At 44.2% G+C, this 22,837-nt stretch overlaps 1 protein-coding gene across 1 annotated transcript in view; it reads right to left on the reverse strand.

Moving 5' to 3' along the window:
• The window catches only part of IBTK (inhibitor of Bruton tyrosine kinase), a 134,052-nt gene that overhangs the window by 54,870 nt on the left and 56,345 nt on the right, over window positions 1-22,837 (reverse strand). The window contains exons 16-20 of the mRNA XM_040428692.1: window positions 21,329-21,425; window positions 20,655-20,756; window positions 7,413-7,530; window positions 4,915-4,975; window positions 3,333-3,460 (exon numbers count right to left, since the gene is read on the reverse strand). Coding sequence (XP_040284626.1) covers window positions 3,333-3,460; window positions 4,915-4,975; window positions 7,413-7,530; window positions 20,655-20,756; window positions 21,329-21,425 — 506 coding nt within the window. The remainder of the gene's footprint in view (window positions 1-3,332; window positions 3,461-4,914; window positions 4,976-7,412; window positions 7,531-20,654; window positions 20,757-21,328; window positions 21,426-22,837) is intronic.

A 22,837-nucleotide genomic window follows, 5' to 3' on the forward strand; every position in this document is an offset into this window, starting at 1 on the left:
CAATGATCGTGGCTGGCAGGCTGGTGACGAAATACTTCTTTAACTTTTGCCGGCCCGCGATGCGCATGCGCGGGCCGGCAATGCACGAAATCTCGCGTCTCGCGAGAGGACGCACCGGCGCGTCCACCCAGAACAACAGGACCGCCGCAAAGACGCAATCCTGCGTACGGCGGTCCTGAGGAGGTTAAAGGGAATGTGTCATCAGTAAATGGCCTATTGTTTAAATCACTTTTTTTTTTACCCAATTTTTAAAGAATATTTAAACAAAAAACATAAAATCCTGCAGTTTTCACACTGGCCACTAAGTTTAATAATAGGCATCACTTTTTGGTCTGTACAGATCACTTTACTGCAGTTACCTGCTTATCTGTCATTCTAATCCTGCCTATAATGATATCACCTGTGTATAGATAAGACATAATTCACCATTAACAATATGTTATTGTCAAAGCTTATATATTCTTTCCTTGTACAATGACCTCTGCACAGGTCACAGAGCATGCCTAGAAAACTCTCCTATAGAAGTGAATGAGGTCCCCTCCTGACCATTGTGTCTATGGCCCATGGGGCTGCTATCAAGCATTTTTTTAAATGTTTTCTAAATGCTGTTAAAGGGGTTGTCCAGGCAGTATACAGTGGGGGAAATAATTATTTGACCCCTCACTGATTTTGTAAGTTTGTCCAATGACAAAGAAATGAAAAGTCTCAGAACAGTATCATTTCAATGGTAGGTTTATTGTAACAGTGGCAGATAGCACATCAAAAGGAAAATCGAAAAAAAAACTTTAAATAAAAGATAGCAACTGATTTGCATTTCATTGAGTGAAATAAGTATTTGAACCCCTACCAACCATTAAGAGTTCTGGCTCCCACAGAGTGGTTAGACACTTCTACTCAATTAGTCACCCTCATTAAGGACACCTGTCTTAACTAGTCACCTGTATAAAAGACACCTGTCCACAGAATCAATCAATCAAGCAGACTCCAAACTCTCCAACATGGGAAAGACCAAAGAGCTGTCCAAGGATGTCAGAGACAAAATTGTAGACCTGCACAAGGCTGGAATGGGCTACAAAACCATTAGCAAGAAGCTGGGAGAGAAGGTGACAACTGTTGGTGCGATTGTTCGAAAATGGAAGGAGCACAAAATGACCATCAATCGACCTCGCTCTGGGGCTCCACGCAAGATCTCACCTCGTGGGGTGTCAATGGTTCTGAGAAAGGTGAAAAAGCATCCTAGAACTACACGGGAGGAGTTAGTTAATGACCTCAAATTAGCAGGGACCACAGTCACCAAGAAAACCATTGGAAACACATTACACCGCAATGGATTAAAATCCTGAGGGCTCGCAAGGTCCCCCTGCTCAGGAAGGCACATGTGCAGGCCCGTCTGAAGTTTGCCAATGAACACCTGAATGATTCAGAGAGTGACTGGGAGAAGGTGCTGTGGTCTGATGAGACCAAAATAGAGCTCTTTGGCATTAACTCAACTCGCTGTGTTTGGAGGAAGAAAAATGCTGCCTATGACCCCCAAAACACCGTCCCCACCGTCAAGCATGGGGGTGGAAACATTTTGCTTTGGGGGTGTTTTTCTGCTAAGGGCACAGGACAACTTATTCGCATAAACGGGAAAATGGACGGAGCCATGTATCGTGAAATCCTGAGCGACAACCTCCTTCCCTCTGCCAGGAAACTGAAAATGGGTCGTGGATGGGTGTTCCAGCACGACAATGACCCAAAACATACAGCAAAGGCAACAAAGGAGTGGCTCAAGAAGAAGCACATTAAGGTCATGGAGTGGCCTAGTCAGTCTCCGGACCTTAATCCAATCGAAAACCTATGGAGGGAGCTCAAGCTCAGAGTTGCACAGAGACAGCCTCGAAACCTTAGGGATTTAGAGATGATCTGCAAAGAGGAGTGGACCAACATTCCTCCTAAAATGTGCGCAAACTTGGTCATCAATTACAAGAAACGTTTGACCTCTGTGCTTGCAAACAAGGGTTTTTCCACCAAGTATTAAGTCTTTTTTTGTTAGAGGGTTCAAATACTTATTTCACTCAATGAAATGCAAATCAGTTGCTATCTTTTATTTAAAGTTATTTTTTCGATTTTCCTTTTGATGTGCTATCTGCCACTGTTACAATAAACCTACCATTGAAATGATACTGTTCTGAGACTTTTCATTTCTTTGTCATTGGACAAACTTACAAAATCAGTGAGGGGTCAAATAATTATTTCCCCCACTGTATATTGATGACCTACTCTCAGGATAGCTCATCAATACCTGAATGGTGGGGGTTTGACACCCGACACCCCCGCTGAGCAGCTGTTTGAAGAGGAGGCGGCGCTCCATGTGAGAGCTACTTCCACTTCATTACGCTGCCCGCCGTCTCAGAAACGCAGTGTAAGTACAACTACTCGCTTCATTCCCTTGAAATCCCCTGCTGAAAGGGAGATGACCCGCAGTGAAATGAAGAGGAACCAGCGTTGGCATGGAGCGCCACCTCCTCTTCAAACAGCTGATTAGCGGTGGTCTGACACCAGGATAGGTCATTCTATGTACACTGCCTCCACAACCCCTTTAAGAACAACTCGGGCAAGACGGCTGCCTCTATAATTTAGTTCAGGAAACAGAATAAATAAATCTGTAATCAGAAAATAAAAACAGATTAGATAAAAAGGAGATGTGTGACTATCTGATTTTAACTGGCAGGAAAAATTTTTTAACTTTGCTGTTATAGTGACACATAATTGAAGAACTGTAGGTCAGAAATGTTGCTACAACTGTAATATGTTGCATTGAAGAATGTGGAGCTTTTCTGTGGACGCCAAACACATACAGAAGGGGCAATTTGGAAAGTACTACTGTATACATGGATGACATTCATTTATGCACTCAACGGACAGGGAGAGGGTCCTATAAAGGGAAGCTTAAAGGGGTTCTCCACTTGGCCTATCCTGAGGATAGGTTATCAATATCAGATCACAGTACAGTCCCCAAAACAGTTGACTAGGAGGGAGCCGTCCCAGTGAAATAAATGGAATGGAGAAGCTGATGGCAAGCAGTGAGAAGGATACAGAGCTCGTACGAGCGCTGCATTCTCTTCATACAGCTGATCGATGGGGGTGCAGGCCGTCGGGCCCCTGCTGATCTGATATTGATGACGTATCCTGATCAAAATCAGATGAAAGTGTTTACTTAAAAATGCTAATTAATCAAATTCAATTCATTGCCCATCCCTAGTTATAACAACATATATAGCTGCTGGCAACGCAATAAAATGGACGTGAACATGGAGAAAGACAGGCAACTTATTTTATGCATTACTTACGGAGTTGATTGTTCAGAAAAACTGTCACCTTTAGTAGACATGAAACTTTCACTATCTTCATACTCTAAAGTGCTAATGTCTGGTCCATGAAAGTATGGGGTGATCAGTCTCTTGTCCATCGCAGGAATCTGTAATTTAGTTAGAAAGTAAAAACCATTAAAGCCATGTAATGTCATGAACAGGTATGAACGCGGATCGGATTAACATGCCGCTCTATTGTAAGGTCACGTATTAGTCACAGGTTGGTACTCCCAGTAGCCAAAACTGCACAAAATGCCTTGTGCCATTTGGCTAACAAACACTATTACTATTGAAAATGCACTATTTGTTTGGTGAAGTTTGTGCCAACTTTCTACACCTTGCCTATCAAGGGCACATGGATTTATGTAAAGGCAGTGTTGTTTAATTGGATCTCTGTGGACCAAAAAATGGGCCGAAATTTTGGCTCATTTTTTTGGAGTAAAACTAAGCCAACTTATAAATGGTGTAAAGTTAGAGTACACAGTCTAGAAATGCAACATGTTTATAACAGGCATCAGACACTATGATAAATCTGGTGCCATTTAACACAGTCTTACTTTTAGAAAACATCAGTCCCCTGTTTCTTCTGTTATGTGCCCTTGTTCACAGATGTCCTTGTTTTGGTCACCCATATTGTTTACAATACCTGAAAGGGCATCTGTCAGCAGGTTTGTACCTATGAAACTAGCTGACCTGTTACATGTGCACTTGGCAGCTGAAGACATCTGTGTTGGTGCCATGTTCATATGTGCCCGCATTGCTGAGAAATATGAAGTTTTAATATATGCAAATGAGCCTCTAGGAGCAACGGGGGCGTTGCTGTTACTCCTCTGACTCCACTCTTTGTGCAACTGCCGTGCCCTCTCCACTGTGATTGACAGGGCCAGGCATGATGACGATTTCACTGCTTGGCCTTGTTAATCAAAGTGGAGAGGGTGCAGCGGTTGCAGAGAGAAGAGCCTTTAGGAGTAAGGGCAATACCCCCATTGCTCCTAAAAGCTCATTTGCATATATTAAAGCATCATTTTTCTCACATATGAACACGGGACGAACACAGATGCCTTCAGCTGCCAAGTGCACATGTAACAGGTCAGCCAGTTCTATTAGGTACAAATTGTCTGATAGATGCCCTTTAAGCATGCATGTTAGGCCTAATGGACTGTATCCATTTTGCATTCCGCAAACCACAGATCTGCAAAAAAAAAAAAAAAAACGGATACTGTCTGTGTACAGTTTTCTCTCTCCCTTTAATAGAATTACCTATTCTTTTTCACAAAATGGACAAGAATAGGACGTGATCTGTGGGCTGTCTGCATTTTTTTGTGGATCTATATAAATGAACTGGTCCGCGTGCGATCCATAAAACTACGGTCATGTGCATGAGGCCTAAGAACGAGTATTATTTCATCGCTATTAACAGTGACACAGATTAGAAATCAATAACTAAATGGAGTACAGTAACAAGCAGTAAGCCTGAGAGCACACAAGATTTATTCATACTGACATTTTAGGCGCTCACACTCAAAAAGTGCCTTTTCCCATATAAACTAATTATCCTTACCATTTTTCTGTAATAAGAAGCCAGTTCCTTCACCACATCGTCACTCAAAACATCCAAAGTCCTACATAATAATAATAACAAGTTATAATATATTTTTACAGAATGCATCCATTGCAAACTTTCACAGAATTTGGAAACCATGAACAAGATTTAAACTGGTATTTCAGTTGTGGCAAGTTATATCCTATCTCACAGGATAAGGGATAACTATTAGATGGGTGGGAGTCCTACTACTGAGACCCCCACCATTATCAAGACTGGGACATCGTACTCCACCCCCGGAATGATTGGAGTGGCAGGATGGGCATGTGCACTGAACCTCCATTCATCTGCGGAGTTCCAGAAATAGCAGAGCACTGTTCTAGGCTGTCTCCAGAACTCACACAGGGATGAATGGAGCGGCAAGGGAAGTGTAACATTTTCCCTGTAAGGATACTCAGGGTCTGCATGAGCAAGAGCCACACTTAGGGTCCATTCACACGTCTGTTGTTTCTTTCCTGATCTGTTCCGTTTTTTGCGGAACAGATCTGGACCAGATCTGGACCCATTCATTTTCAATGGGTCCTGAAAAAAAAAAAATCAGACATTGAGCTGTCCGATTTTTTTCAGGACCCATTGAAAATGAATGGGTCCAGATCTGTTCCGCAAAAAACGGAACAGATCAGGAAAGAAACAACGGACGTGTGAATGGACCCTTACACAGCAACTATCTGATCTGGGTAAGAGAGAGGGGAGTCTGGATTGGGGAACCCCCATCTATGATAGCCACATGCTTGAATGGGGTACATGGATATAGGTGAGAAAACCACTTTAAAGGCTATGGACACTAATGGGGCAATTTTTTTTTCAATTATTGCATTCTACTCATTTCGGGCTAAAATTATTTTTTTCAATTAGTCCAATTTTCAGCCCCGTCAAACAGCACCTCTGACGGCTTATGTGAAGCCCTAATCTCTGAACTCCTGACAGCTCATAAACAATCCTTGTAGCTCAGTTATTAACGGCGTAATAGGAATATGGCTTAAATAAGTGTCTATGAGCTGTTAGGAGTTCAGAGATACAAGGAAAACAGCTGAAATTTTTTAAGAAAGACCAAATCAAAAAAAGATTTTTAGCCCAAAATGAGTTGAATGCAATATTAAAAAAAAAAATTGCCCCCAAAGGTGTCCAAATCCTTTAATTCTTCACAGCATAGTATAAAAATAGGCAAAAGTTGAACAAACTTTAGTGTCTACAATTTTCCACTGCATACATGCAAAGAATGAAGAGGAAAAACTCTATGGCCAACATCACACAACACTAAAGTTGCAGCAGATGTCAATCAAAAATTCATATGGCATTTGTGCATCTTGACCGCTCCAATACAAAGTGAATGAGTGATGTGCTATATTAAAGGGGTTGTCCGCTTTTTTTTTTTTTCATATCGATGACCTACTGTATCCTCAGGTAAATAGAAAGCAGCCATCCCATTGAAGTGAAAGTATGGCTACTTTCACACTGGTGTTTTGGCTTTCCGTTTGTGAGATCCGTTCAGGACTCTCACAAGCGGTCCAAAACGGATCAATTTTGCCCTAATGCATTCTGAATGGAAAAGGATCCGCTCAGAATGCATCAGTTTGCCTTCGTTCCATCTCCATTCCGCTTCAGAGGCGGACACCTGCCTGCAGCGTTTTGGTGTCCGTCTGACGAAATTGAGCCAAACAGATCCGTTCTGACACACAATGTAAGTCATTGGGGACGGATCCGTTTTCTATGACACAATCTGGCACAATAGAAAACGGATCCGCCCTCCATTGACTTTCAATAGTGTTCATGACGGATCCGTCTTGGCTATGTTAAATATAATACAAACAAATCCGTTCTGAACGGATGCAGACGGTTGTATTATCTGAACGGATCCATCTGTGCAGGTCCATGACGTATCCGCACCAAACGAGAGTGTGAAAGTAGTTGTGATTACACCTACTCACCGCTGCAGTTGCGACGGTGAACAGGTAAACAATGAAGAGAAGTCAGCACTCGTACGAATGCTGCTTTCTCTTCAAACAGTTGATCGGCAAGGGTGCCAGGAGTCACCTCCCACCAATCTGATATTGAATTGAGGATCTATCCTGAGGATAGGTCACCAATATAAAAAACAAACCAAAAAAAAACAACAGTCAGCCCATTAACAGCATAGCCAAATGCATCTTCCTTTAGGTCTAGTTCACACTTCAGTGATTTGGTCAGTGATTGTGAGCCCCAAAACCAGGAGTGGAGCCTACGCTATACATAAGGTATAATGGAAAGATCTGCACATGTGCTGTGTTTTTGAACCGCACATGGTTTTAGCTCACAATCACTGATGAAAATCACTGACCAAACACTGAAGTGTGAACTAGGCCTTAAATGTCCACCACATCAGTATAATAAACCAAAACCAAATTCAAACAGTAAATCTGAACACAGAAATGTGTAGATGAAGACATGATATACACAATGCCATCTACATACAGTACCTTGATTCCAATAAAGCTGCCATATTTAGCCCTATGAACTGGAAGCAGGAAACCTTTAGCTGGTCAGCATTATATAAGGCAGCAAATTCCAATAATTCTGCAGCATTTTTCAAAGTAACTGGAATGAAAGTGAGAATGAAGATAAGTACCGTATTTTTCGCTTTATAAGACGCACTTTTTTTTCCCCAAAAGAGGGGGGGGGGGGGCGAATGACAGTGCGTCTTATAAAACGATGGTTGACTTTTTTTTTTTTACAGGGCTGACACTGATATATCGCCGGCCGCTATGCTGCACAGCGTGGCCGGCGATACATCAGTTACAGTGCGGGGAGGGAGGAGGCGCTGGAGGCAACTCACAGCGGGGCCCGGTGCAGTCACTGTATTACACCGGGCCCCGCGCACAGAAGTCTCTTGTATGTAAAATCTTTCATTATTCCTGAATCCATCGCTCTCCTATTGATAAACTAGCCTAATCGCCTGCATCAGTACTCACTATGAATGTAGCGTGCGGTCCCTCCGGCGCATGACTTCATACTGCTTCATTAATGAAGTAGGAGGAGCGTGACTGACTGAGTGACGTCAGTCACACGCCGGCCGGACCGCACGCTACATTCATAGTGAGTTATTAACGGTACATACTCAGATTGGGTCACTGTCACTAGTGGAGTACCTCAGGGGTCAGTATTGGGCCCTATTCTCTTCAATATATTTATTAATGATCTTGTAGAAGGCTTGCATAGTAAAGTATCAATTTTCGCAGATGACACTAAACTGTGTAAAGTAATTTACACTGAAGAGGACAGTATACTACTACAGAGGGATCTGGATAGATTGGAGGCTTGGGCAGAGAAGTGGCAGATGAGGTTTAACACTGACAAATGTAAAGTTATGCACATGGGAAGGAATAATGCAAGTCACCTGTACATACTAAATGGTAAAACACTCGGTAACACTGACATGGAAAAGGATCTAGGAATTTTAATAAACAGCAAACTAAGCTGCAAAAAACAGTGTCAGGCAGCTGCTGCCAAGGCCAGTAAGATAATGGGTTGCATCAAAAGGGGCATAGATGCCCGTGATGAGAACATATTCCTACTACTTTACAAATCATTAGTCAGACCACACATGGAGAACTGTGTACAGTTCTGGGCTCCTGTAAACAAGGCAGACATAGAGCTGGAGAGGGTCCAGAGGAGGGCAACTAAAGTAATAACTGGAATGGGGCAACTACAGTACCCCGAAAGATTATCAAAATTAGGGTTATTCACGTTAGAAAAAAAGACGACTGAGGGGAGATCTAATTACTATGTATAAATATATCAGGGGTCAGTACAGAGATCTCTCCCATCATCTATTTATCCCCAGGACTGTGACTGTGACGAGGGGACATCCTCTGCGTTTGGAGGAAAGAAGGTTTGTACACAAACATAGAAAAGGATTCTTTACGGTAAGAGCAGTGAGACTATGGAACTCTCTGCCTGAGGAGGTGGTGATGGTGAGTACAATAAAGGAATTCAAGAGGGGCCTGGATGTGTTTCTGGAGTGTAATAATATTACAGGCTATAGCTACTAGAGAGGGGTCGTTGATCCAGGGAGTTATTCTGATTGCCTGATTGGAGTCGGGAAGGAATTTTTTATTCCCCTAAAGTGAGGAAAATTGGCTTCTACCTCACAGGTTTTTTTTTGCCTTCCTCTGGATCAACTTGCAGGATAACAGGCCGAACTGGATGGACAAATGTCTTTTTTCGGCCTTATGTACTATGTTACTATGAGTTTTCACTTCGTGAAAACTCAGAACCGACAGTATATTCTAACACAGAGGCGTTCCCATAGTGATGGGGACGCTTCTAGTTAGAATATACTAAGAACTGTGTACATGACTGCCCCCTGCTGCCTGGCAGCACCCGATCTCTTACAGGGGGCTGTGATCCGCACAATTAACCCCTCAGGTGCTGAACCTAAAGGGTTAATTGTGCATATCATAGCCCCCAATAAGAGATCAGGGGCTGCCAGGCAGGAGGGGGCAGACCCCATCCCTCCCCAGTTTTAATTTCATTGGTGGCCAGTGCGGCCCTCCCTCCCTCTATTGTATTAATTTCATTGGTGGCCAGTGTGCGGCCCCCCCTCCCTCCCTCTATTGTATTATCATTGGTGGCCAGTGTGCGCCCCCCCCTCTATTGTTTTAATATCATTGGTGTCCAGTGTGCGGCCTCCCCTCTCTACCCCCCCCCCCCCGATCATTGGTGGCAGTGGAGAGTTCCGATCGGAGTCCCAGTTTAATCGCTGGGGCTCCGATCGGTAACCATGGCAACCAGGACACTACTGTAGTCCTGGTTGCCATGGTTACTTAGCAATATTAGAAGCATCATACCTGCTGCGCTGTGTGTGACCGTCCGGGAGCTCCTCCTACTGGTAAGTGACAGATCATTAAGCAATGAGCCGCACAGACCTGTCACTTACCAGTAGGAGGAGCTCCCGGACGGTCACACACAGCGCAGCAGGTATGATGCTTCTAATATTGCTAAGTAACCATGGCAACCAGGACTACAGTAGTGTCCTGGTTGCCATGGTTACCGATCGGAGCCCGAGCGATTAAACTGGGACTCCGATCGGAACTCTCAGCTGCCACCAATGATCGGGGGGGGGGGGGGAGAGAGGGGAGGCCGCACACCTGGCCACCAATGATATTAAAACAATAGAGGGGGGGGCCGCACACTGGCCACCAATGATATTAAAACAATAGAGGGGGGGCGCACACTGGCCACCAATGATATTCAAACTGGGGAGGGAGGGGGGTCTGCCCCCTGCTGCCTGGCAGCCCCTGATCTCTTACAGGGGGCTATGATAAGCACAATTAACCCGATCAGGTGCTGCCAAGGCTTCCCTGGCTCCAATGAAGTGACTTTCCGTATATGGAGAATTACCATATATGGACAAGGCTTCCCTGGCTCCAATGATGTGACTTTCCATATATGGAGAATTACCATATATGGACAGGGCTTCCCTGCCTCCAATGACGCGACTATCCATATATGGAGAATTACCAATAATGGACAAGGCTTCCCTGGCTCCAATGACGCGACTATCCATATATGGAGAATTACCATAAACAAGGCTTCCCTGGCTCCAATGACGTGACTTTCCATATATGGAGAATTACCATATATGGACAGGGCTTCCCTGCCTCCAATGACGTGACTTTCCATATATGGAGAATTACCATATATGGACAGGGCTTCCCTGGCTCCAATGACGTGACTTTCCATATATGGAGAATTACCATATATGGACAGGGCTTCCCTGGCTCCAATGACGCCACTATCCATATATGGAGAATTACCATATATGGACAGGGCTTCCCTGCCTCCAATGACGTGACTTTCCATATATGGAGAATTACCATATATGGACAGGGCTTCCCTGGCTCCAATGACGCCACTATCCATATATGGAGAATTACCATATATGGACAGGGCTTCCCTGCCTCCAATGACGTGACTTTCCATATATGGAGAATTACCATATATGGACAGGGCTTCCCTGGCTCCAATGACGCCACTATCCATATATGGAGAATTACCATATATGGACAGGGCTTCCCTGCCTCCAATGACGTGACTTTCCATATATGGAGAATTACCATATATGGACAGGGCTTCCCTGCCTCCAATGACGTGACTTTCCATATATGGAGAATTACCATATATAGACAGGGCTTCCCTGGCTCCAATGACGTGACTTTCCATATATGGAGAATTACCATATATGGACAGGGCTTCCCTGGCTCCAATGACGCCACTATCCATATATGGAGAATTACCATATATGGACAGGGCTTCCCTGCCTCCAATGACGTGACTTTCCATATATGGAGAATTACCATATATGGACAGGGCTTCCCTGGCTCCAATGACGTGACTTTCCATATATGGAGAATTACCATATATGGACAGGGCTTCCCTGGCTCCAATGACGCCACTATCCATATATGGAGAATTACCATATATGGACAGGGCTTCCCTGCCTCCAATGACGTGACTTTCCATATATGGAGAATTACCATATATGGACAGGGCTTCCCTGGCTCCAATGACGCCACTATCCATATATGGAGAATTACCATATATGGACAGGGCTTACCTGCCTCCAATGACGTGACTTTCCATATCTGGGCTGTAGAGAGAAGAGAGGTGACTGGAGAAAAGGGGAGCCACAGCAGCTGTGCCGGTAATTCGGCAAGTACAGCTGGCTCAGTAGAAGCAGGAGTACAGGAGAGGAAGCTAGAAGCAGAGGTGTGGGGTGATGGAGGACTCTTATTCACACATGGAAGCTCCAGTGATAACTGGCCGTATATGGACTATGACATCACAGGAGCTTCCAGATGCATGTTTAATGGGTGCCTGTGCCAGATACCTATACAGTTGCATCGGTTACCTACTGGCTATTATGGCATTAGTTAAACATATATGCTTTTTCACGGGACTCTGGAAACTGCTACTATGGTTTACTATGCTATTTCATACGTTTTTTACTGACATATACTGGTCAGTCTGGCAATGGAAGCCTATGGACGCGTAAAGCATGTAGGTCAGGTAGTTTTCTGGTATCGATGTAAAACGCTGGACAAAAACACAATTTGAACCCCGCCAGCCTTACATGTATGGGGGCCTCACAAGAGGAGATGCTGGAGGACAGAGGGCTTTAGAATGCTGGGTTTTAATATACTATCCTTTATATACTATACTCTGACCACAGGCGTGTGTTAGAGAGGCTTACTGCCCTCTCCTCATTAAATAACCATGCACACTCAAATAAGGCCAAGGATGGTTTAACCCTTAGGCTACCAGCAACGTGCAGTGGGCGTCATGGCCGGCAGATCTCTGCTGCTTCATACAGCAGAGACATACGGCTAATTACCGTGACCGGCAATAATGCCAATCACGGTAATTAAATGCTTTAGATGCAGTGATCAAGTGAGATCACGGCACCTAAACTCGCAAAAAACGTGTGTCCAATCCGAGCATAGGTAGTTGCGCTGAATACTGGTAGCTTCACTGAGTAAGCTAACAGTATTCAAACTGCAATTCTTATTTTGGCCGCCAGATGGCAGGCCAGGATGAGAAATTAGCAAAAGTGAGCAAAATAAGTTGATAATAAATTCCTGATAAAACAAAACAAAAATAAAATAAAAAAATGTATAAGCTTATATGAGGCACATAATGATCACAAAAAATAAATAATTCTTTTTTAAAATATATAAAAGTTTAAATCACCCCCTTTTCGCATAATTAAAAAATAAATACCTAAATAACAATAAATATAAACATCATGGTTATCACCGTGACCGAAAATGCCCATACTATTGAAATAAAAAATAAAAAATTCCAATACGGCGAATGGCGTAATGGAAAAAATGGTCAAAATGGCCGATTTGCCATTTTTTCATTGCTTCTCTTACCCAAAAAAATGTAATAAAATGGGATCAAAAAATCATGCATACTCCAAAATTGTATCAATTAAAAAGTACAGATTGTTCTGCAAAGAATGAGCCCCCAAACAGCTCGGAAGACATAAGTATAAAAAAGATATGGGGGTCAGAATATGGTGATATAAAAAGAAGGAAAAAAAGTTCTCAAAGTTTACATTTATTTTTACACTATTTAGACATAAATAACCTATACATATGGGGTATCGTTGTAATCGTACTTACCCAGAGAATAAAGGGCATGGGTCAGTTTTGCCGTAAACAAAACGCAGCGTTTTTCTTTACCAATTCCACCCCATTTGTAATTTTTTTTACCGCTTCCCACAACATTTTATGCCATAATTAATGGTGGCATTAGAAAATACAACTTGTCCCGCAAAAAATAAGCCCTCATACAGCTATGTGACCGGAACAATAAAAATGTTATGGCTCACGGAAAATAGGGAAGAAAAATGAAAAAGCAAAAACAAAACAAAAACTCCGCTCATGCAAACAACTGTATCTTGAATCTGGATCCAATCCGCGTTTTTTTTTTAAGACCGCACACAGACCCATTCAGGTCATCCATGTGCCGTCCGCATACGTAGGTCTGTTCTGCAAATTACAGAACAGGACCTATTCTTGCCTGTATTGCTGACAAGAATAGTCATTTGTAGTGATGGGAGTGAGAAAAATGCAGAGTGCACATAGAAGGTGTCCGTATTTTGTGGATCCATGGCTTGTGGACAGATACACGGACAAGGCCACGTGCATGAGGCCTTAGAGCGTTCTGCTAACAGCGGGATTGTGTATAGCCAGCTGCACAATGTGAACTGACCAATTACATCAATGCATCAGGTGCTGACAAGTGCCCGACTGGTCAGAAAATGTATAGATGGGGTGGCACACAATATATTCAGAACAATTAAGCAGCCCAGACAGCATTATTTCCTATATACACCTTCACACTGCAGCAGTGCATTGTGGGCCTCTAATCACATAACACGTTTTCTTCTCCCCTACTGTAAATGTCATGAAGACGGCAAACAGAGTCCCGTTTACATACAGATTATCTCTGTGGATCTTGGAGTATTTCTATTTGTCCAGTATTACAGAGCAAACAAACAGCACAAAAGTCATCTTTGATCAGGATTCCTTCCAGCTGAGCCGTGCACGGCACTGAGAAGGCGTTCTCATACAGGTCACTACAGACTGCCATTCTGGGGAAGTCCAACTTGTGATAAGATGAGCTTCTTTCACATCAGCGTTTTCCTTTCCGATATTGAGATCAGTCATAGGATCTCAATACTGGAGGAAAATGCCTCAGTTTTGTCCCCATTCATTGTAAATGGGGGACAACACTGAACTGAAAGCACCAGAATGCCTTCCATTGCATTTGGTTGCGTTCCCATGATGCGGAGCAAGAAGGATCGGGCATGAAACACAATGCAAGTCAATGGTGCCGGATTCGTTTTCGCTAGGCATATACCTGTGGTGCTGTGTCCCCCAATGTCATTAACAAGAAAAAAAAAAGAATCTGGTGTCCATTGACTTACAATGGTTTTAGTGCTGGATCCGACAGGGCTATTTTAGAGATAATACAACCGGATCCGTTCAGAACGGATGCAGACGATTGTATTATCATGACAGAAGCGTTTTTGCTGATCCCTGCCGGATCCAGCAACAACGCAGACATAAAAGTAGCCATAGGTATCATGACTGATAAGGATCACTCCTTTTTTATCTTTAATCAGATCCCAATTATAGGCAGCGGTCAATACCATTTGGCTTGTCCAAACGATGTATCCCCGCTTTTTGTTAGAAAATAAAATTAGATGCCAATTTTTTTTTTCCAATTATAGATTTTTTATTCTATTTTGTAAATGCAGCATTTAGAGGTACGCTGTACTGCAGACATACTGTGCTAACAGTTTGTAAGGTTATAAGAAGGACTTATTGTATTTCCCACACTATAAGACGCACCATAGGTTTAGACAAAAGAAAATCCCATCCAGTTTTCTAAGGATGTCTATTGAATCACAGACGTATTCGTTACAATAGGGTTTAGAATTTACATTGACCCTGGCATTAGAGGGCGCTCTGTAGGTTAACTGACCAGTCTACAGGGTATGGTGCATTTATAGCAATCAGTGCAACTACATAGCTGTCCCACACCTAGGGATAGACATTGCACCACATAACAGATTTGTAGCTGCCCGATATAGACTGGGCTTTGCAGCTATACCCCAAGTAAGGTTGTCTGCCTTTTGTACTATCAAGGACCCTGTCCCTACATTATAATATAGGTATTGAAATAAAGTATTTATTATCTCTTTAGACAGTGCATTGTTATCCTACAACCTGCAGGCCAAAATAGGTAGCGCAGCCCTAATACGCTGGGTCTCAGCGGAGAGACTCAGCGTATTAGATATAAGGAACGGATTCCAAGATAGCTACACAGGGGAGCCAGTCTTTTCGCTATTTAGATGCAGTGGCTGCGATTGACCACGGCATCTAAAGTGTTAAATGCCTGCAATCGGTATTACTGCTGGTAGCAGACATTAGCTGCAGGCCTCTGCTGTTCGAAACAGCAGAGACCCGCTGGCTATGGCGGCCACTGCACGCACCATGCCCCGGGGGTCTATGGTGCCCGCTCAGCCTCTGAACGGCACCATCTTTAAAGAGTCACTGTACTTTCACACAATTTAATTTAATTTAATTTAATGTAGAATAGTACATTTCTAAATCACTTCAGTTAACAAAAGCTTTAAAATCATGGCCACTATGGGTCTCACTTCCACCTAAGTTGCCTGTTGTCAGCAAGATCCCTAGTAACACAGACAGGAGAGGTCAGAGGAAGCGGGGGCGTGTCAGAGCTAGCTGAGACTGTGAACCTGCTACTACACAGCTTCTGAAATCACAGGAGCCTCCTGCTTTTCTGCAAGTGTGATTTCCCCCTCCTTATCTGTTCCGTGAGCTCCAGAGCTGAAAACAAACATAGTGGGAAGTAAGGGAAATGACAGGGGAGGGCTGGCAGCCTTAGTCCTGGGGGGCAAATCCAGTCAAGTGGCCAATTTTTAGCCCCGCTCATTATTAGAAGCCCCTCCTACATATAATAGGCCACTCCCAACACACACTGTACAGCTGACATTCTATAGTTGCGGCCTGTCTACACATCATACGGAGAGGGGAGGACCTGTCCTGGCTGCACTGCCTGCTTATACAACAAGCTACAGCCAGGAAGCTCCTCCGCTCTCCTCCCTCCCAGATCCTGCTCAAGGCCTGTGGTTCCCCCCCAACATCTGCCACCCACCCATGGCCTGCTGCCCCCTTTCGTCGTCCTCACCCAGCTCTGAATCCTCCTTCTGCAAATGGCAGGGGGAGGAGCCAGAGCATCTCCTCTCCTACATAGCGCCCCCTACCTCTTACATCCAGTGATGTCACCTTTGATGTAGACGTTCTCTTTCCTCATCTTCTCCATTCAGACCAGACTGCCATGATGATTTTTCTGCCATCTCCCGTCTCTGCAGAGATTGAGAAACAGACATTGGTTTCCTGCCACCCCCAATACTATACTGCAGAAACAGTACCCCTGGGAATACTACTACCACACAGATAGTGCCCCCTTAAACAATTATTGGCATACAGTGCTCTAAAAAATAACTGCGCTCAGACACTAATAGTATAAAGATAATGTCCCCCAAAAATAATTGTGCTAAGCTGATACTATGCCAGGGTGCCCCCAAAGTAACAGTGCCCCCCAAAATCCCACCAATAGAAATAATTCTCTGCCAGAGCACACTTAGTAGTAATAATGCCCCTATAGTGCCCTAGTAATCATGTTCCTCATAGCCCCCCAGTAGTAGTAAAGCTCCCCATAATACCTCCTAGTAGTACTAATTTTCCCTATAATATGACAGTACATGAAATACCCCCGCTTAGTGCCTGCAGTTGAGCTAATGTCCCCATAATGTATGCCAGTATAAAATACCCCTATATAGTGCCCCAGTAAATGCACTCATACTGCTCCTCTCCCCCTTCCCCATAGTGTCCCCCATAATATGCCAGTAAAAAAATGCCCCTTAGTGCCCCCAGCAGATGCCCCTATAGTGCTCCTCTCCCCAACAATGTGCCAGTGAAAAAATTCCCCTTCTTAGTGCCACCATATGCCCCAATAGTGCCCCCAAATAATGCCCCATAGTGCCGCTCTCCCCTATAGTGCCTGCCATAATGTGCCAGTAAAAAATGCCCCCTTAGTGCTACCAAATGCCATAGTGCCCCCCATAATGTTCCAATACAAAAGGCCCCTTTAGAGCCCCCACTTCCCCATAGTGCCCCCAAATAATGCCCCTATAGTAACACCAGATGCCCCATAGTGCTGCTCTCCCCTATAGTGCCCCCCAGAATGTGCCAATAATAAAAAAAAAGCCCCTTTAGAGCCCCTAGATACCCCCATAGTGCTCCTCTCCCCCATGGGGGCCCCCCATAATGTGCCAGCAAGAAATGCCCCCATAGTGCCAGCTCCTCCAATAGTGCCAGCTCCCCCCCAGCATAGTGCCAGCCCCCCCCCCCCATAGTGCCAGCTCCCCCCATAGTGCCAGCTCCCCCCATAGTGCCAGCTCCCCCCATAGTGCCAGCTCCCCCCCCATAGTGCCATCCCCCTTATAGTGCCAGTTCCCCCATAGTGCCAGCCCCCTTATAGTGCCAGCCCCCCCATAGTGCTAGCTCCCCCATAGTGCCAGCCCCCCCATAGTGCCAGCTCCCCCATAGTGCTAGCTCCCCCATAGTGCCAGCCCCCCATAGTGCCAGCTCCCCCCCATAGTGCCAGCTCCCCCCCATAGTGCCAGCTCCCCCCCATAGTGCCAGCTCCCCCCCATAGTGCCAGCCCGCCCATAGTTCCAGCTCCCCCTATAGTGCCCCCCCATAGTGCTAGCTCACCCATAGTGCCAGCTCCCCCCATAGTGCCAGCCCCCCTATAGTGCCAGCTCCCCCTATAGTGCCAGCTCCCCCCCATAGTGCCAGCCCCCCTATAGTGCCAGATCCCCCCCATAGTGCCAGATCCCCCCCCATAGTGCCAGCCCCCCCTATAGTGCCAGATCCCCCCCCCATAGTGCCAGATCCCCCCCCCCATAGTGCCAGCTCCCCCAAAGTGCCAGATCCCCCCCAATAGTGCCAAATCCCCCCCATAGTGCCAGATCCCCCCTATAATGCCAGATCCCCCCCATAATGCCAGATCCCCCCCATAGTGCCAGATCCCCCCCCATAGTGCCAGATCCCCCCCCATAGTGCCAGATCCCCCCCCCATAGTGCCAGCCCCCCGCAAAGAAGAAAAAAAAAACACTAATACTTACCTCCATCAGCAGCGATGCAAGCCTCTTCTGGCCTGTGTCCCTGCTGTGTGCTGCCGGGCTCAGGCGTCGCGATGATAATGACGTCATCGCTCTGCCTGAGCCGGCCTCTGATAGGCTGCAGGCATTAGTGCCTGCGGCCTATCAGAAGAACAGGGGAGGGACACGCCTCTCCCTCCCCTGCCCCACAGCACACACACAGCACGGCCGCAATGACATCCAGAAATTTTTTTTTTAAGACGGGCGGCCCAGCGGCCGTTTATTTAGGGCGGCAATTGCCTCCCTGCCCCCCGGCCCAGCCCGCCCCTGGGAAATGATGTCGTCACAGCAGCACAGTGCTGGCAGATTCCATAGAAGAGAAACAACCCCCCCCCCCCCCCCCCCCCCCCGCTTCTGAGAAAAGAGAATCTAGCTATGCTGCTAAAGAGGGGGGAAAATAGTTTTTTTTTTTGTGCTTACCTGTAAAATCCTTTTCTCGCCGAGTTTATTGGGGGACACAGAAGACCATGGGTATAGCTGCTGCCACTAGTCTCCTAAGCCGTGACTTATATTCCCTGGGCTGTTCTTTCTTCTGCCCAGCCGGAGCCTCAGCGTATTCAGCCGCTCACTAGCTGGCCTTCTGGAGAATGGGTCTTCCTGTCCCTTTTCAGGGTTCCTGGTGTGTCTTTCCCCCGCATTTCTGTGCAGGGCCTTATGACTGGCCTTGGATTTTTTCTGTTCTTGTTCCCTCCCAATGGTACTGCTCTTTATCGTTCCATGGTCTTCTGTGTCCCCCAATGATACGAGCAAGAAAATAGGATTTTTTGTGCTTACCTGTAAAATCCTTTTCTCGCTGAGTTTATTGGGGGACACAGCTCCCACCCTGTATGTACATTGCTGGTTCTCCTAGATGGGTCCGTCTGCTTTTTGATGATGACCCATCTCTGGTTTTCTTCCTTTTTATTGTGTTCTGTTGGCTTCTTCTGGCTGCTCCTACTGCTTTTGTACAAACGGATTAGCTCAGTGTCTGCAGGAGGGGTATAGATGAGAGGAGGAGCTAACACTTAGTGTTGCCTCCTAGTGGCAGCAGCTATACCCATGGTCTTCTGTGTCCCCCCATGATACGAGCGACAAATTAGGCTGAAAGGCACAATAAGTAAGCCCAAAAAAAGAACTATTCCTTTACAGTACAAAGAAGCACATCCATTATACAGAATTCACACTCAAGTTTTATTTTTGGTAGGTTAGGTGGTTCTCAGGCCCTGCTTGGGTCAGACTTTTAATCAAAAGCATGATTTCTTTTTTGTACAGTCTTTACAAAACATTGTGATTTGATACAAAATGGCATGGAAATGGTCTCAGCAGCAAAATATTTAAAGGGGTTTTCCAGGCGTTTAATACTGATGACCTACCCACTGCTAGAGTTTTCATCAATATCAGATCGGCGCGGGTCCGAGAATAAACCATCAATATCAAAATCTCAGACAGCCCCTTTATAAAGTTTTGATTATAAAATGACATTCACTGCAATTCCTCTGTAGAAGGTGTTGCCTTTTTATGGTATGTTTACTTGGCATCTTTCATGCCAAAATTCATGGAAAAAAAAAACTGAAAAGAAGATTAAAATCTGTGTTGCGTAAAAGAAGATAACATGCCAGCGGCCAAATGCGGTATACCCCTTTTGAATGGGGCTAAATCTCTATAATGTATAAATACAAATCCACAGCTGAAAACCAAGGCTAAGGCCTCCTGCACACAACCGTTTTTTTTCCCGTTTACAGGACGTTTATTTCAATGGTTCCGCAAAAAAAAAACGTAATGTACTCCGTATCCATTCAGTTTCCGTATTCCCATTTTTCAGTTTCGTTGAAAGATAGAACATGTTCTATTATTGCCCGCAAATCACGTTCCGTGGCTCCATTCAAGTCAATGGGTTCGCAAAAAAAAAACAGAACACATACGGAATGTACTCCGTATGTCTTCCGTATCCGTTCCGTTTTTGCGGAACCATCTATTGAAAAGGTTATGCCCAGCCCAATTTTTTTATGTAATTATTGTATACTATATATGCCATACGGAAAAACTGAACGGAAAAATTAAACGGAATCAAAAAAAATGGAACAACGGATCCGTGAAAAACGGACTGCAAAACACTGAAAAAGCCATACGGTCGTGTGCAGGAGGCCTAAACATCATATTTCTGCTGCGGATTTCACAGCAAATAAATGTTGGATTTTCCCGACGTTTGCACACAATTCTACAATACAGAAATCTGTTTTTTCATACGACTTCTTGTGACTTATGTGGTAATAGATCACAGATGTCAGCGAGACTTTGTGGAATCTTGCTTGTATATACAACTTTCCTTCTTCATAAACCGTATTTTGATTTAAAAAATTAAAATAAAATCACAAATGTGCACGTTCTCAGAAATACTTGCTCTCGTACTCACGTCTTTCGGTAAGTGTGACCTCACATATCTCCTTCAATCGAACAATGAGCAGCTGATCTGCCATCACCAGGACGTTACAAACAAATTCCACATTTGCAGACTCTGAGGGGGGAAAAAAAGGTTTTAAACATGGAAATGAATAGCTCTGAAGACAGCACCACTTTGGAAGTGAGATCATGGTTTATTTTGTGATTGATGTTCTTTGCACATGGAAAACACAAACATTTTGAGTCAATATTCATGAGAAATAAGTCATGATCTCAGCCAACACGACTTACAGCAAGGCCAAGCCGACATTACTGAATATTACAAATAAAGATATATGAGAAGATCTGGAAATTTGACCCCGTGCCATTATCTCAGACAGAACAAATAACATGGTCTTCATCAATACATAAACAGAACTCACACTTTGGTTGGGTTTAATTGAAGTGTTTTTCCAACCATTCGAAGCAATTATTATTGCACAATAACATAGGACATGCTGGAAGATCTGAGTCCCAATCTTTCTCATAGACAAAGGAAGGACAATGTTCTTAGCTTACGGGTTGTTGACCAAAGTACATCGGAGGTCCAATGATCAGCAGAAGTCTCCAGGCACTTTGTGCCCTCTTAGACACATAGCCTGGTTTGGCCCTTCATCTGAAATATCTGGGCAGATCTAAACCACCTACCTTTTACAGCTGGGGCCTCATCGGTGTAGATATAATCAAGAATAACTTTTAAAACTTCAGAATGAACAGGCATTTGTAAAGCGGAACAGCAGCTTGCCTGCAGAAAGAGAATAGCAGTCATCCAGGTGTTGATTTTCTTTTCCTCTTTCTCCCTGCATCGCATCTACTACGTATGTTCCAAGACCCACATGGTAACCCCAGATAGTACCTCAGGTGACGTATGCCCAGACAAGCAACTCTACACATGTACAGTTGCATAAATCTGCTATTGCTATAAAAAAAGATGTGCCATGTGGCATACATTTGTACTGACTAATATACTGCACGATCCAAATACTAGCCAAACATGTGCTAGCGGTCACGTTGCTCTATGTTAAGTCATCACTTCAGGATAATAAGCAATAACCAGCCGTGACCAGGATGTAACGGGTAAGCAATGCTGGTCATTTTACTGTATGGTATTTTATTGCAGTTTATAATGGAGCTTATTAAACTTCTTAACAGTCACGTTAAAATTGGAAATACCCTACAAAAAATGTCACTTTTTTATTGTAGATTTTTAATGTGTGTCTGCAGTCAATCTTGTTGGCGCACAACTCAGGGGACACTATTGCATTTTTAACCCCTTGGTGACATAATTAATTTTAGCCTTAAGGACCAATAACATTTTCCCCCTTTGTGTTCCAGCCGTCATAACTTTTAAATTTTTCCTTCTAGATTTTTTTTCATTTTATTTTGCAGGATTAGTTGTATGTTTTTAGGAACCATTTTGGGGTACATATAATGTAATAAATAACATTTATTTTATTTTTAGGGGGAAAAGATAAAAAAAAAAAAAAAAAAAGCACGTTTTACATTAATTTGTCTAATTTATTTGTGGCATTCACTGTATAGTAAAAATAACAATTTTATTATGTGGGTCACTACAATGATGATAATGTCACATTTCTATATATGTTTGATAATTTTTTGCTCCTCCTGTCAGCTCTGCAGCTGCTCCCTCATTCTCCTCCAGACTGACAGGGAGGGGGCTGCTGCTTTAGCTGCTCATATCTCTGGTTTGGTACCAGATAGAAATATGGGCTTTGCATTGTTTGAAAGCTGGCATTCCAAGCTTTCAAACACCAGGCAGCAATATCTTCAATACATGGGAAGATATCGCTGTTAGAAATCGGGAAGCAGTCAATACAGCTGAAAGTGAAAGTAAAAGTAAAAGTAGGTTTTACCTGCGATTATTCCCGACTCAATTTCTAACAGTGACATCTTCTGTGTAGCTTGGACTTTAGCTGTTATTTTGGTCTTGTATGAAAGCCTGGAATGCCAAATGTTTTCAAACAAGACCAGTTCCATGATTGTAGCTGGTACTATTCAGGAGATATCAGCAGCTAAAGCAGCCCTCCACGTCTGCCTGAGCTCCAGACTTTATCTGAAAGTCTATGTGAATTGTGAAACGCAGGACAGACATGCATTTGTTGTAAAACAGCATGTTGAAGGAATGCCTTTTTTGTC

The sequence above is a fragment of the Bufo bufo genome, chromosome 4 (genome assembly GCF_905171765.1).
Source record: "Bufo bufo chromosome 4, aBufBuf1.1, whole genome shotgun sequence".
Taxonomy (NCBI): Eukaryota; Metazoa; Chordata; class Amphibia; order Anura; family Bufonidae; genus Bufo; species Bufo bufo.